The 15,873-nt window shown below is 37.4% G+C and overlaps 1 protein-coding gene across 15 annotated transcripts in view; it reads left to right on the top strand.

Annotated features, from left to right (window-relative positions):
- The first annotated feature begins 335 nt into the window (after positions 1 to 335).
- ATF7IP (activating transcription factor 7 interacting protein) overlaps positions 336 to 15,873 on the top strand; it is a 94,183-nt gene continuing 78,645 nt past the window's right edge. For 4 of the 15 annotated variants that reach the window (XM_062013868.1, XM_062013861.1, XM_062013855.1 and 1 more), the window contains exons 1-2: positions 394 to 495; positions 10,629 to 10,717. Coding sequence is in view for 2 of the 15 variants with exons in the window: in XM_062013790.1 (XP_061869774.1) it covers positions 10,704 to 10,717 (14 nt within the window). In the remaining 13 variants the exon portion in view is untranslated. Of the gene's footprint in view, positions 496 to 648; positions 847 to 9,926; positions 10,119 to 10,628; positions 10,718 to 15,873 lie in introns of those variants that run through there. The other 11 variants (XM_062013790.1, XM_062013786.1, XM_062013761.1 and 8 more) reach the window with 8 other exon arrangements.

Below are 15,873 nucleotides of genomic sequence, written 5' to 3'. Positions count from 1 at the left end.
GAAAGGAAGGAAGGAAAGGGAGAGTCTCCAGGCCGCTCCCGCCCTTCCCCTCAAGCCTGGCGCCGCGGCCCCGCCACAGCGCCCCCTACCAACGGCAGCTGCAGCGCGACCAACGGCAGCTGCAGCGCGTGCCTCGGCACCGCCGCTTCACCTCGAACCCGTCACCGCCCACCAGGGGGCGGAGCCACACGGTCATTTAAATAACCGGAGGCTCATTTGCATGCTGCCAGGATGGCCGGCCCTGCGATTGGCCGGCTTCGAAGCAGCCCCTACCGTCGGCCCCTGTGCCCACGGAGGGGGCGGGGCCAATTGAAATAGGGGAGGGGACACGGGGCTATTTGCATAACGGCCCGGCGCGTGCGACGGCGGGAGGCGGGCGTTAGTGTCTGGAGCGGGTTCCGATTTTGAATCCACGGGCGGCGGCAACGGGCAGGCGGGAGCGACGGCGGCTAACGGGTGCGGACGCAGGAGCTGCGCCGGGACGCAGGGGCACAGGTACGGCACGTCCCCTTGGGACCGCGAACGGCCGGGCAGCGGCAGCACTCGGTGCGGAACGCTGCCCCGCGCGGCGGCGGCGGTGGTGGCGGCAGTGCGCATGCTCCCCGGGGCTGCAGCTTTGCACACGCGCCGCTGCGCGCGCCCACGCTCCCACACTGGCGCGGCGCAGCTACGCGCGCGTTGCATGGGAGCACGTGACCCGGCTCCAGTGCAGTCGGCGGTGCGCATGCGCGGTGCCGTTTTCGCTTAGAGGTGGCAGCAGGTGGGGACCGCGGTGCGGGGAGGCGGCTTCCTCCGCCCCCCACGTGCGGAGGGATCCCCGTGGAGGGCGCTGCGGCTCGCAGGTAGGTCTGGCGTGGAGCAGGGCGCTGCCGAGCCCTGAAGGCGTAGAGAGCTGGGCAGCACCAGGCAGAGGCCCCACCGCATTCTGTTGTTGGCAGCAGTGAGGTGCGGTGCAGGCGCCTCCTCCACAGCACTGGGCGGGTGTTTGGGTGGGGCGGCGGTGTGTCTGGCTGACAGGCGCCTCGAGATCATTTTTTTCCGTGGGAGCTGGGGATGGCGTGACCTGGGTGGTGCTGCATGCAGCCACTGGATATCCTGCCAGTGCGTTGGGTGTGGCAGTGGGTGGGCTGTAGAAGCAGCGAGGAGTAAACCATTTTTCTTGCGATTGCACTCAATAGTGCTCCAGTGAACTTCTGATTAAAGTTTTTGAAGAGTATGAACATGCCAATTTACTACATATTGGGATGTATCAGAGGTGGAAAAACAGACAAGCACCTAGTTGTCTTATTCATGTGATGTCATCTGTAAACAAGTCCAGAGAGACTCCTTCAAGTTGTTGTGGAGGCCCATGTCAAACAGAATGACAAAAGTTAGCAGTTTAACTAGTATATTCATATGCAAAAGATAAATTTTAAATTATAATTTCTTTGAACTTAAGCATCTGAAATACTGAAACTGTACACATCATTAAGCGCTTCACATTTTCATCCTGATGGGACACTGGGATATGTTAGCGGTATAGCATTGTCCTCAAGCGTTTTTTTCCCTTTAACAAGCATATATCCTTCTTATTAGGTCTTCTAATCTTTGATAGATATCCAGTGGAAATGCCTACATTAAAACATTTTGTTGCATAATAGTACTCTTCAAATAAATCTACGTAGTGTGATCTCACTGTGACCTTTAACAAAGTAGATTTGTTGGCTGGAGAAACCGAATTACACTGCTAAGAGAAAAATATTCCTTAAAATAAAGGAGTGAACAGCTCAACTATTCTAGGCGACAGTCAATGAGCTTAAAACTGCAGCATTCATGCAGTCACAGAAAAATAACACTTGCACATTTAGACAGCTTATTTAACATGCTAATCGGCAGAAGTGAGAGTGTGTTAATAAATATGTCTGGTCAATATCCCAGATTGTGCAAGTAAATACAATATTATGATCAATAAATGTATTGGAATTGCCATTTCCAAGATGAGGATATCTACAAGAACGTTATTTCTCTCTCTTTTGTAAGTTAAAACATTTTTTTGGCTATTATTCATTTAACCAGTTAAATCTAGTTGTAATTATTACAGTTATTAATAATTACTTTATATTTAGGTTTTTAAAAAAGTTTAAGAAACGCTTTTGCCTAAATCTGAAATTAGTAAGTTAAATATGAACTCTATACACAAACAGCAGATATCAATGTAAGAAAAAAGTACGTTTTTCTGATTAGCTAGTGGTTTGTGCAGTCTTAGAGGAAGGTATGAAGGAGTACTTTGAACATTAATCTGTTTGAGTGGAAAAGACAAACACAAAAACCACTGATATTTGATGTGTGATCTTGGGTAAGTAATTTCTCAATTTTCAGATCTCTGAAATGAGGCTGATGATAGTTGTCAAGTCCATCATAAAATGAATTCACTAATGGTTGCATGAGGACTTGTGCAGTACATGAATCATGGCAACCACGCCCACTGTTTTTGTTTGGCAGTTATTAATTTGTATGCTCCAGAAGTATCCATTCAAGTTACTATGTGCATATAATCCAGAAAGGAATTGTACTAATAATTTTGGATAGCAATACTTCTTTATTTTATAAAAGCTAATTAATTAAAATACAAAAACCACCTTATTTTGTCGTTATAAGTTTCTGCTTATTTTGTGGTGTAATTCAAAGAATTTAAAGAGATATTTGTGTTCTTGTTGTTATATTCTTAGATTAGGAGTATGTCTGTGTTACTTGTTATCAGCTGCAATGTTGTTACAAAGTGTAACAGCGCTGAACTGATGCTTCCTGCGATAATATGGAACAGTGTTGTATTTTGCTGTTTGGATTAATTTAACAAGAATTACCTTGAATGTTGTGTAGGCTTGTTGTGAATATTGTAGGCATGAAACTGATCATAACAGAATTGATGCAAGGAAGGATACAATAATTGTATACATCAATTTAAGCAGTCATTTTGATGCTTTTATTGAGGGACATCTTAATTCTCATTTCATATCCATTATGAAGTCTGCTTTCAGGAAGATGCTAATCCCAAGAGATATGCCATTCTCTGCTGCATTTTCTAGTACCTCCTGCTTTAGCTTGTGTCGTTACGCCCATTTTGTGTATTTATAAGATCAACCTTAACTGAATTGTGTTAGTTTTTCTGTAAAGGCTCCTTTGGTAATACTTCTATGTCAGGTATAAAGATGGGAAATGTGGTATAATATAGACATATGCTTTTCTACTGTCATGGGAGGTGATCTAACTATCCGAGAGACTGAACAACCTATGAATAGAAACAGATTTTTGTGACTGAATCCTAATTAGTAACTAAATCTTTGTTTCCACTGTGTTTGTGATTTTTGAGAAAAGGCTTTTTTTTTCTCTTAACAAACAGTATTTCCACAGTGAAAAGGCAGTTGACTAAACAAGATAGTCCATTTTCCTTCCAAACCAAGAAAAATGTTATCAAATCTCCTCATCTTGATATTTTTTAATAGTATAATCATCAGATAGGTTTATCTGGGCTTATTGTCAGAAATTACACATATGCCACAAATCCCCAGGTTACTAATGAAATGTAGATAGCGAGGCCAGAAGATACTTTACCAGTATGTTGCTCACTCTTAAATAGTTTGCAAGTTGAGCGCATTTTTTCCTGTTTGCTCGCCACCTGGTATTTTTCTATATTGTGTTTAAGTTATATGTTTATAAGTTTATTTTGGAAATTACTGCATTGACATAGATGCTAGGTGAGGAACATAAGTTGCAAGTTACAGTACTATTATGATATGTGAACGTGGGAGTTTTGTTTAGGGTTTTTTTTTCCTTTTATATAAATACTTCTCTTAAATTCAGGCCTGCAAACAAAACAATTGGGAACTCAAAAACTGTCCAACACAAATGATGCTTTCATGTCTTGTATTTGTAATTCTGATATTTTAGTTGCTGCATTGTACTGTATGAAAAATGCTCTCCGTTTTCCACCATACTGTAAAAAACTGCTTATCAGCAGCAGCAGCTTACCAGATACAGGATGCAGAGTAAGAGGGTTTCTGTGTGGGGCAACAAAAAACTTGTTCTGGTGGGATTTTTTTTTGTTTCGTTTTGGTTTGGTTTTTTTACCAGCTCATTATGAAGCAGAGAGAAAATTAGGTTGTTCTCTAAAGTCATCTCTGTAATCAGCTATTGTTGTGAAGTTGGACATTTAGAGAATGTTTTAATGTCTGAATAAAGTTGAGATGTGAATTGAGTAATACTTCATGTTTAAAATTCCTGTATCTCAATCTTCTTTTGGATATTAAAGCCAGGTGTCTGATCCCAATGAAGGTAATTATAAGGGGTTTCTTTTTAGATTTTGAGATATTTAGTCAGGAGAATGTGGAGGATGTATTTTTTTGAACCTTGTAGTTCTGGTTTATCTTTTTAAAAGCTAAATTTTGCATGACATTGTGATATCTTAGTTCTTATTCACCTGAAGAGATTTTGTATATCATTTGTTGTGTGTTTAGGAGTCTTAGGGAGGGAGAAAGGGGTGTTACCTTTTTGTTCCTATTTCTGTGGCAACGGAGGTCAGAAAATCATGAAGTTCATGATGTAGAATGTTTAAGTCTTTGGAAGCATCAGGTCATTAAATTTGATTGTTAGCCTACAGATCAGACTATAAAAGTGAGTGTGATCCATTTTAGAGAGCTGAAGTATTTAATAATGGATTGGTGTATTTTTTTTTTAGAATGGTAAAGGTTCAAAATCCACCCGGATGAGTTCCTATGTGACCTACTCTAGGTGGCCTGATCTGGCAGAGGGGTTGGACTAGATGATCACTCTAGGTCCCTTCCAGCCCTTAAGATCCCATCATTCTGTAACTAAGCCAATACGTTCTTTAGCTTTTCAGGGTGTAAACAACTGAATTGTGATTCAGAAACTGGAATTTATTTCATTTGGTTGGGGTTTTTTTTGTCTTTTAGTTGCATATTCTGGTTTAAGTAATGTTCTAGTTCTTACCTCTTTTCTGTCTTCACTATTTGTGTGCAAAAAAAGAAAAAGCCAGAGTTGAGAGTGGAATTTCAGCTCTACTTGTTTATGTGGCTCTGTGTTTTTATGGTTTCACTTGAGGTTATATTAAGTTATATTAAACAAAACCTAAAATCCTGTTGATGAAAAATAAATACCTGCATGAAACTTAAAGTTACTAAATTGTGTATTGAAATTCTGTGAAGACAAAAAGTGCATTGTCTTTAACAAATATGAATTACATTTCTGCTGAAGCAGAAAATTGCAAAGCAGATATGTGCCAAAAATGTTTAATTGTGCCATAGTACAAGTTTCAACAGAAATCGGCTCAGTTCTGATATAGTAGACAAATTTTCTGTGATCGTTGTTTGTCAAATGTTCTGTCCTTAGTAATTCTTGAAAGACTTGCTGGTTTTCAGTAAATAAGACAGAGTAGTAAGTACTGAAAATAATTAATTCCTGCAAATTTTGTGAAAACAAGCAGCTGGGGTGAGGAGAGACTACCATTGTCCCCAGTGAGGGAACTTAGCAGTTACATGTTGTCTTTGGGGGATAACTTGCTGTCTGTCAGTCAGGACATGGGTATTGTCTGTCAAAGCAGTATGTAGGCTGTCACATCAACACACAGCCTAAGACTAGATGTGTATGCGTACTCTCCCAGTGTGGTAAGACACCAATGGTGACCTGGGGTTACTCTGATTAAAAGTAAGAAGACAATGTTTATAAATTGTCGAGAAATGTGGTTTCATTAGTTCCATTGCTTACTCATTCTCTTGTTTAGTACCACTGACATAGGCTTTTAAAAATCACCAGTGAATATAACAGCAAGTCTCACTCTGCTCCCTTTTTTTCTTTATAAAGTAGTGATTCCTTGGTAGTGTAGCTGAATGCATAACAGCAACTATGTGATATTAAATAAATGCCTGTTGTATATCAGTTTCCATCATATAACTGTGAAGGAATTAGAACACTATGTATATTGTATGCATATTGTATGATTGCCTATTATGTTCCTTTTGGATTTATTAATAACTTTTTTAAAAGAAAAAAAAGCTATGCCCTTTAACATGTTTTATTTTGAGCTGTGTATGTTATAAATGACTAAAAACTGTGCTGTTGAGTTACCAGAACTTGTTTCTTCCAGAAACAAACATCAGATTCTGTGATATCTTAGTAAATTAGATATCTGTGTAAAGTATTTTTAAAATAATTTATTTTCTAAGATATTTAGATAAATTATAGCGCTTGTTTGCTTTGTGTAACTTGGATATTTTTAAAATAGGAAAAATGTTTTTCTCTTCTTTCTTGCATTATGAATTACATGGATGTGGATATGATCTGCTGTCATTTTGTGTAGTTCTAAGCAGTATCCTCCATTTCACAATAGTGTGAATAAATGTTTTTATTTAAAAAAGCAATGAAACAAACAAACAAAAAAACCCCAAAATCACTAGAACTAATGAAATACCTCAAACCAGAGTGACATGAAAGAAAGTTCCTTCTACCTTTTCCCCCAAGTTATTTAGAAGGTAATTTTAAAAAGGTCTTGCATTCTATTTTTTTCAAATCTTTGAAAATGTGCTTAGTAGCAAACTGGCAGGTAAAACATACATGCTTGCTTACTTCAGTCAGTATGTGAAAGTCTCCTTCATTGGTCCCACCATCAATCAAGTGGCTTAGAGTTATGAGAAGAACTCAAATGTGCAGGCTTTGACCTTCTAGAGTTTAGTGTTCTTTGTCTTATGATCATCTTGAGTGTCTTCTTTTCCCCAGTTTTGATCTGTCAAGGTCTTGCAGTCTGACATGAGAGCTGAGATGTTTATTGAAGTCCACCTACTGGCCTGTGTAAATGTACGAATAAAGGAGAGTTTCAGTAGATGGTTTATTGAGACTTCAGTTAAGATATATACAAACAGTAGTAGTCTCTCATGACTTTTATCAGTTTAAGAAATATTTTATCTACTTAATGTTAACTAACATAAAAGAAAACCAATGTAACTAAAAAGAAAAAAACAACAAAAGAAGAGAATAAATAAGAGAAGTGGATCCGAGGTGTGATTTGTACACAAGGAAATGTAGATGATATATAGCAGACTAGTTTATAAGCATAAAATTTGAGCAGAATAACTTATTTATACTTTGGCCACATTTTTACTGCACTTGCAATGTGAAATGACATGAAACCCTGTCCGAAAGTCTAGGATTCACTGCCTCGCCTTGATTCTTCAGGGTAGGAGCCCTAGTGTAAAGTCTCAGTCTATGTAACGATATGTAGGGGGTGGGTGGGTTATATTGTTTATACTGGGCAGCAATTAGGAAAATGACAGAGTATCATTCTCTTGAGTTTCTTAATTGATGTTCATGAAAAGGTTGGAAAATGGAAGCTCTGTTTTAAAATGTAACTTATTACTAGAATAATTGAACTCACTGAGATGGTACTGCAGTGTGTTAGCATGTCATCAAACGAGGGCAGAGTTAAGATTGTTTGGAGCTTTTATTATGTATTTAAGAGAAATCTAAATATGTCAAGTTTAGATTCCACTCTGTATCTTATCAAAATGCCCAATTTTCTTTCTTATTTTTGATTTTCAGAGAGCCTGTATAGAGGTCACTCTAAGTATCAAGGAGAAATTATAGTCTCACACTAAAGTAGGAATTTCACATGAATGTAGATTCACTGTAATATTTTTCTGGACCAAAACATTTTCAGATGGGTTATTTCACTCCTAATTTTATTTTAAAATTAGCTTGGTTTATATATTATAACATGTTAACACGCCAGTGTATGTTAACCAAAGTATATCAAAGTGAATGCCTCACTAAATGCGTATGGTTTCTTACAATTCAGCTACATTTTATGCAACTAAGTGACTGTCTGTATTAGCGCATCAATACCTCTGCATGACGCTTTCTGACAAGGTAAGTGACTGCAGCAACTGCACTGTGACATGGATTCTGCTTTCTCTGGCTCAGTGAAAGTGTTCTCTGATTTTTTTTTTTTTGCCAAGTAGTTATGCCTATTCAAACCTATTTTAAGTAGTAAAGCTTCTGTATATCAAGATCCACGAATAAGTGTTGGAGAATGCAGTGTTGTACTAGTGTAGCTTTTGCGTTCCAGATTAGAACCTCACTAGGTTTTTGTTGAACTTGTAGGACTGGAGGTCAAATTTTACCTTTTGATGTAGAAATTTTGTAGGTGTCCGAAATAGAGCGTTTTCTTCTATTTAAAACATTACTACTGTGGGAATTAAAAGAGCCTGTGTATTTGTCATATAAATCAAATACTAAGTTTGAGTTTTTAAATGTTACAGATGAATATAAATTGCTTGTAAGCTGGAGACTCTAGGTATTAATTTCAGAGTAAGCAACATTGAGGTTATGACTGGCTAATAGTAAATGTTCTTTTGAATTTGTTGCAAATTTGATTTTGATTTAGTGCAGAAAAACTTTGGTGTAATGGGTAATTTTAGATTAATTGTAATTAAATTGCTGTCTAATCTTAACAGATTTGTTTTTGAGAGACTTGTGTTCTAGGCATTTGAACTTCAAGCATGCTGTAATTTAGTCCTCTGAATCTGTGCAATATTATCAAAGACGATAATAAGGAATGTAGCTGGTTACATGTATGTGGCAAGTGCTTTTTCTTGTGTTGCAAATCATGGTAATACAAGGACAAAAGCAAAAGCTAGATGGTGTATTTCAGCATTTTTCAAGTTTGAAATACTGTAGTGCTGATGAGTGCATCAGACAACTACTGCTGGCGTGATTAATCAGTCCTGAAATAACCAGCTACAGCTGGCAACAGACATGCAGAGTTACGTAAGTTTAGATTGTTTTATAAAAGAAGTAGATATGGAGGGCATATATCCCCACTTGGTGGGAAGGGGGGTTACTGTCTTGAGCTAGTTTTGATCACAGAGACTATTTTTTTGGTAGAAGGTTAGAAATGATTCAACATTAATTACCTTTAGAATTGCACTGTCTGCTCTTGCAGTTATTTTGTTTTAAAATAGCTGTATTTGTTTTTTGTAGAAGAGGTGTATGTAATGACATGTAGCAGATACAGAGGAGTTTCATCCAGAACGCATCTCGTGTTGCCTGGACCAGAGTATGTGATTTGCATTAATGAACAGATATTAGGGAGGAACCCATGCTGTATTTAGCTCTACTTGCATTAAAATTATGTATTTGTTTGACAACCCCTCTACTCCCTCATAGATTCTCAAACCAGTTCTTTAGGAGCAAACTACTCATTATTGTTACAAGAAAATTCCAGCAAAATTTCTGAAGATATTCTAGATACATCTCTACTTTGAAAAACTTACACAACATACTGCATCTTAGATACTTGATTTCTGTGCATACTGAAGTTCTGGAGTGTTCTTATGGGATTTTTTGCTGGCTTTCTCATTTATAATGTGAACTTCCTTTTTTTCTCCCCAGGTAAAACTGATTTATTGGGTAACTATTATTACACAATGTTTCAAAATAGGTGATGCTGTAAAAAGGTACAAATGAGCCTCTTTTTTTTTTTTTTAATCTGTCTTTTTTTTTTTTTTTTTTTTTTTTTTTCTTGAGTGGAATGAGACTGCTCTTGAAAAGTATTCCCTAGTGTTTATCAGTTCTGTGCATGCTCTGGTGCGGTCTCTGTGGCTGTTAATATGTGACATGGATTTCAAACTGCCTGGAGTTGGGAGGGATTTGAAGTATGTGATACAAATCCTGGATCACAGACCTAGCAGAGCTTCCTGTCGGTGGTTTTGGGGTTATTTTAGTTTTCTGTTTACCTGTGGGGCTCTGAGTAGCTGCAATATTGCAGCCGTGCATTAGCCGTTTCCTGACTGTCAAAAGAAACCATTCCTCTGCCCCCCCTCTGCCTGTGAAGTTTGTTGCAGTGTGGCAAAGAGGGAGGTGCTTTGCTGTATAAATGTTTTATCCACTGCTGAGTTGTCACTGAGTAGCTGGTCTTGAGTGCACATTGCAGCCATCTTAATCACGTTGTCAGTGCAGCTGAGACAGTGCAGTTTCAAAATGGCCGACGAAGTGTTCTTCATTGCAGCAGTTCAGCTTGACTGTATGCAAATGAGCAGAGCTGTTGCCATCACATGCTCCAGACCTTAGAGGTAAGCATCAGCTCTGCTTTACTGAGAAACAATTTCAAACTTTGTGTAGGTGAAATTAGCTAATTCTAAGCTGCATTAAAAATCTTTCAAATATTGACTTTTTTTTTTTTGTCAACAAGAGGATGTGTTTTGATGGGGTTTTTTGGTTTTGTGGTGTGTTTTTTCCTTCCCCTCTCTCTCTGAAGAAATTTACATACCTTCATCCTTTCTCAGTTACAGGGGAGATTGGGTGGGACAGGAGAGGTCAAAGGTCATACCCATATGTCTTGCTGAAAGAATTATTTCATTTTCGCATACTTCCTTACCAGGCCGTAAGAGCTCTTACTTATGCTGCCCATTCTCAAAGGCTTGCCTCATACTCAAATATCTTGTATTTTTTTTTTTAACTAAGCAGTTACGTTCACATTTGATTGTCATATTTTCAATATGTAACTTTAGCCAATGGTAGGTAAGAAGTACAAAACATACGTTGGAATAGCAATGATTATGTAAATGTTAACTATTTTGCAGGTAGCTGTTGTTTACTACTCAAGAGTAACGCTACTGTAAATTCTGCAGAACTACTACAAATGATAGAATGAAAGAATGAAAGTTTCAAGGTAAATTATTCTTTTATTTCTTTTGTATAACTTAATTGAAGTCCGAGTTTCAAAGCACTAGTGGCTTCACATGGCCTGGTCTTTTCCCATATGTATTATTGGTTGGTGGCCTAGCTATCTGTCATGCTTAACACTCATTAAAAGTTAGTTGGTATGTGTCATGCTCAGCTTTGCTCCATTGAGGAGGAGGAGAACAAAAGGGTGAGAAAAGGGAGAACAAAAAAAGGAGGAGAAAGCAGCCATTTTTCCTCATGACTCGTTCATTTTCTTGTTTTGTGTCTGACTCAGATATCGAGTTAAGGCCTTCACGAGGTCTTAAGCTGCACATGAGTTAATTTGAGAGTAATTAAATAGGGACTTACTTGAAGTTGTCCATAAATGTTATTGGGAACAACCAAAGAGGTGTATAACTCATTAGGATGTAACTCATAATATTTTTCTGTCTGAAGTTGAACTTGGTGGTAAGGAAGTCAATACTAAACACCTAGAAGTTTTTTCCTTCCTCAGTATTTTTGCACAGTAATTTGTTGCATTTGGCATACTCTGTGACAAGGCACCTGGTAATTAAATTAGTTTTTAAATACCTGTCACCATAAATGGTCTTCCATAGTTAATGACAATACACTATTTATAAATAAAAAGAGCATTCTGGGCAGATGGTGCACATCACAAAACAGATTTTGCCTCTGTCTTTGTGTGTTTGATATGAAGGAATAAAAAAAAAATGAAATACAGGATTTTAAGCCCAGGTTTATTGCTGACTTCAGCTAACTTTTGTTAAAATTTTTAAGTAGTTATAAGATTTTCCTGCTTTAGGATAAAAGGTCAGTGACAGAAATAATGTGAACCTGTCACAGGTGATGATGAAATACAAGTAGATAGGTAGTTTATTACTTATTTTATTGCTAGTTGTATTTTCCTTACTGGATTTGATTTAAGGCAGCATTTAGTTAATAGTACCTTTTCTTGCTTGGGTAAGAGCTTTAGAATATTTGTGGACTTGAAAATATCTGGAAACTTGGACAACAAATTCTACTTAAACTCATTTATCTTGATAAAATCAGAGGTTTTGCCATACACTCACCTCATCTAATTAATGCATATTAATGATGTATTGAGATTTCCTTCTTCCCATCCCCCAAACAATAATCTTTCTGGTTTTCTGTGAGTCAAGTCATCCTGACTCCAGTCTTACATATTACTGAGGTTTGTGTTTATGTGGTTTTTAGTTAGTTATTGTTGTTGATTAATTCCAATTGTTAATACCTTGTATTTTTCAAAGCAAGCAGAAGCAATTAATTCTTTATAATGGGATCACCAAACTCATACTTTGTAATCATTGAAGGGGATGAAATTTCATGTCTAAAACATACCGTACCACACACATGCTTTGGAAGATTTGTTGTTGGTTTTTTGTTTTGGTGTTTGTGATTAAGTTGTTTTTTTAAAGGAGCATAGGAAAATATTATAAAACAGTAGGCATATAAAAATTAAGTGCTGTTAGTTCTTTTGGTTTATTTTTTTTTTAAACCCCTCTTTAATGGGAACATGAAAAGGAAAACTAGTGTATCTTTTGACATTCACTGTAAGGTTAATGTACTACATTTGAGTATCACATGTATCACATTTGAGTAAGATATTGTATGTTCACGTCGTGTCTTTCATACAGCCCTTTTGGTGCCTTTTTTGTTGCCCATGTTGTTTGGGGTTTTTTTCATTTTTGTTTTTTTTTTTTTTCTCTGAGCTGAGTAAGCTTACTCCCATTTTACAGGAATGCACAGAGAGATTGCCAGAGTTCATAAGGAAGCTCTTGTTTCAGTGTCTTGCCTTCCGTTTGGTCTTGTTTCCGATTTGAAAACAGTATCATTCTTAGAAGCGCTGTACATGATGACTGGCCCGTCAGGGAGCTGTTGTTGTATGAGCTGGGTGGGTGGTGTGGTTTGGGTTTTTGTTTTGTTTTCAGGGGTTTTCTGAGGGGGAGTGGGGTTTTCTTTTTTCTTTGCTTAAGTGGGTTTGAAATACATAAAGTATGGTGCATTTTCAAACCTGCGTGGCATATGGAAGACATCTCTGTTTCTAGAAGTCCAGGTACACTGTAATGCTTGCTGTACAGTAGTACACTGAAGTGGATGCTAAAAAATAAATTATGAAGTATGTACCATAGATGTCAATAATTGGAATTCAATAGTTGTATATAATGAATTAACAACTTTAATTGATGGCTATACATTTTTAATGCCTAAGATGCATTGTCAGACTGCACAGTGTTCTTGTTTATGCATTTCCTCCAATTCTGAGATCTGGTGCATTCTAGAACAATTAGCTTTGTACTGCTGATAGGTGAACTTGAAGGACAGGCTTTCAGAAGTAAATAAATTGCTAATTAGCAGTCAGAAATACATGTGACTTTCAATGAGAAGTAGCCAACAGTAGTTTAGTCATGGGTATATAGATTCACCTTTTTTTTTTTTTTTTTGCAAATGGTGTATTTGATTATAAGAAAAATATTCTACTTTATTTTCATTTGTGCTGCAACTATTTTGAAATACTTTCATTACTAAATCATACTTGATTGGAACCATTCTAACATGGCTTTATTATTTTTAATGTTCGTCTTAGAACTCAGAATTGTCTGAATTTGTACAGCTGCATCTTCTATTTTGGTAGATATTTTGGGAGCAAACAATTTCAGGCAGGATTTGAAACAAACTGGAATGGACTGCTGAATTAACACAATACTGTCTAATGCATGCAAATTGCTTTTAAACAGCTGACTTGTTTGATTCTTTAGGTACTAGAAACAAATGGTTACTAAGCACTTAGAATTGTTTTAAATCTTAAGTACTTACTCATATTATGAATATTATTAACAAGTTGAATTGGACCTTTATTTTAGCTGTAAACTTCAGTATGTTTTTCTCAACAATGAAGGATTTATAAGACAAATGTTAATTTTTTTACATTGTTTTAATTTGCTGATTAAAATCTGTCAGCTTTTCAATATTTGTTCATTAAATGACAAAATTAATGTACATTTAAGTAAGCCAAATATGCTTTTTCTGAAGTTGATAAGAAGTCAAATTGAGTATTTAAACTTTCCAAAAGAAAGGGAATGCAACATTAGACTCTGATGCTGCCTGGAAGCATTTTTAGATGCTTTCTCACCCCTTTTCTACAGTAGAAAAGCAGATACAATTAGTGTCAGCCTCCCTCCTCCTGCCCACCCCTTTCCTGCTTCTTCTGTTGATATAGGGTTCTGCTGCAAAATACCTTGAAATAAATGACACTGGCTAAGATACTGGGTCAATAAACAATTCCCTGCTTTAGAACTGAGCATCATTTTCTGTGCCTTTTGAAGCTCAATGCAAGAAAAACTTGTGAACCAGTAAACTTCTGTCTGACTCTTACATGAATAATTTCTCATGTTTCATACTTTGGAGAAGTGGGAGGGTAAAGATTATTTTCCTTCGTGGGTGTGTTGCCTATAGAAGGCCCAGAGCTTTTAATTTTCTTTTGCTCAGTGGTGGGTGGTTTTTCTTCTTTTTTCTTTTGTAGATCAAGCTGCTAGTGACAGATTTCACCATGATTTGTTGTCTTTGGTTTGTTTTTTATTTCTTTTATTTTAGAATGACTTTCTCAATTAAATACTTTCATATCTAAAATTGTGTCAATTGGACAAATAATTCTGTGGCAGACTTTACCTTTCTATTCTGAGGTGAATCAATTGACATTTAAAATCTGAGGATGTTGTCTTTGATACATACCAGTTGAAACCATACAGCTAATAGTCATTATTTTGAAAGAAACTTAGTACTTTTGGCTATAACGTGCTCTTTAAGGTTGCTTCTGATAAGAGATTAGCAAATTGTGTGTGTGTTGGAGAAAGAGTCCTGTTAATTGTCTTTGAGAAGGCCAAGTCACAATTGCTTTCAGGTGTTTCTACTGACTACATGATAACTGTGGGAACGGCAGACAGACATTTTAGCTTTTTCTGTATTGGAGAATATAATTGAGTATGCTATTGTTTCTTTTTCCAGGTTAGAGTCTCACATTTAAACAAACAAACAGGAACATACTCCTCCCTCCCAAAAAAAAACCCACACACATAAAAAAAATCCCAAACATTCCCCCACACACACCCAGGAAATGGAAAAAAAAAAATCCACACAAAATATCCTAGTTTGTAGGCAGCTAAAATGTTCCCTCTGCTAGTTCTTGTGGTTGTTTTATCTGTTCTGTGTGTAGCAGGAAAATGCTGCAGTTGGTTCTGGGCTTAGCAAGCCCTGTAGCTCCTTCAGCTCACTTCTAGCTCTAGAGGCACCCCCTTGTGCCCTGTGTAACTGAGTCGATGTGTTTTTAACTACTAAGCCGATTGCTTCTCCTCTCATGAAAACATTCTGTGTGTGGAAAGAAGTTTTAACATAGCTGGTGGTATGAGAGGCAAGAAGATGCAGAGAGGAGGTACTGCTGAGAGGGTGTGAGAGAGGGTGTAGGTGACTGCTGGAAGGTTCTGGAATGTTCTGGAAGTGGACTGATGCCTCCCCAGATGGCAGATGAAGAGCTTGCTCTCGGGGCTGCCAGCAAGCTCTGGCCTGGACATTCCCGAGCAAACTGGAGCCAAGAATAGAAAGTGCTCCAAATAAAGGTTCTTATTTTGCAGTGTCTGCTTTGCTATGTTGTGAATTATACTGTTACTCTGGTATTTATGCACAAGACTGTAGAGCTGGGTATGGCAAGGCAGTGGCTGTATGTGGGAAACACAAGGATGTGTTTTTTGTTTGCCTATTTCAAGGAAACATTGAGACCCTTTATTTTTAAGCTCAGAGACTCTTCATTTAATGATTCATTCAGCAAATGATAACAGCGTATATTCTGCACGGTGCTTAAATGTGCTAAAAGACATAAATCTATCTGTAAATAAGATAAAAGATACATGTGACATAAAACAAGAGCAGTACCAGATCACTTGTATAGTTAATGGCAGTCACTTTAATGTGACAGTCATTCTGGAGAAATAATTATTTTTCCCTTACACATCACTTTAGGCTTTTGGATTCAACAGCTGAGGATTAATTGTAACAACCAGTGAAGAGTAATTTGCATTACTAAATACCTTCAGACACAAAATCAGCATCTTTTTTTGCATTACAAATGAG

Source organism: Colius striatus, chromosome 1 (assembly GCF_028858725.1).
Source record: "Colius striatus isolate bColStr4 chromosome 1, bColStr4.1.hap1, whole genome shotgun sequence".
NCBI lineage: Eukaryota > Metazoa > Chordata > Aves > Coliiformes > Coliidae > Colius > Colius striatus.
The sequence above is the reverse complement of the archived record's forward strand: the minus strand, read 5'-3'. Positions and strand labels throughout refer to the sequence as shown.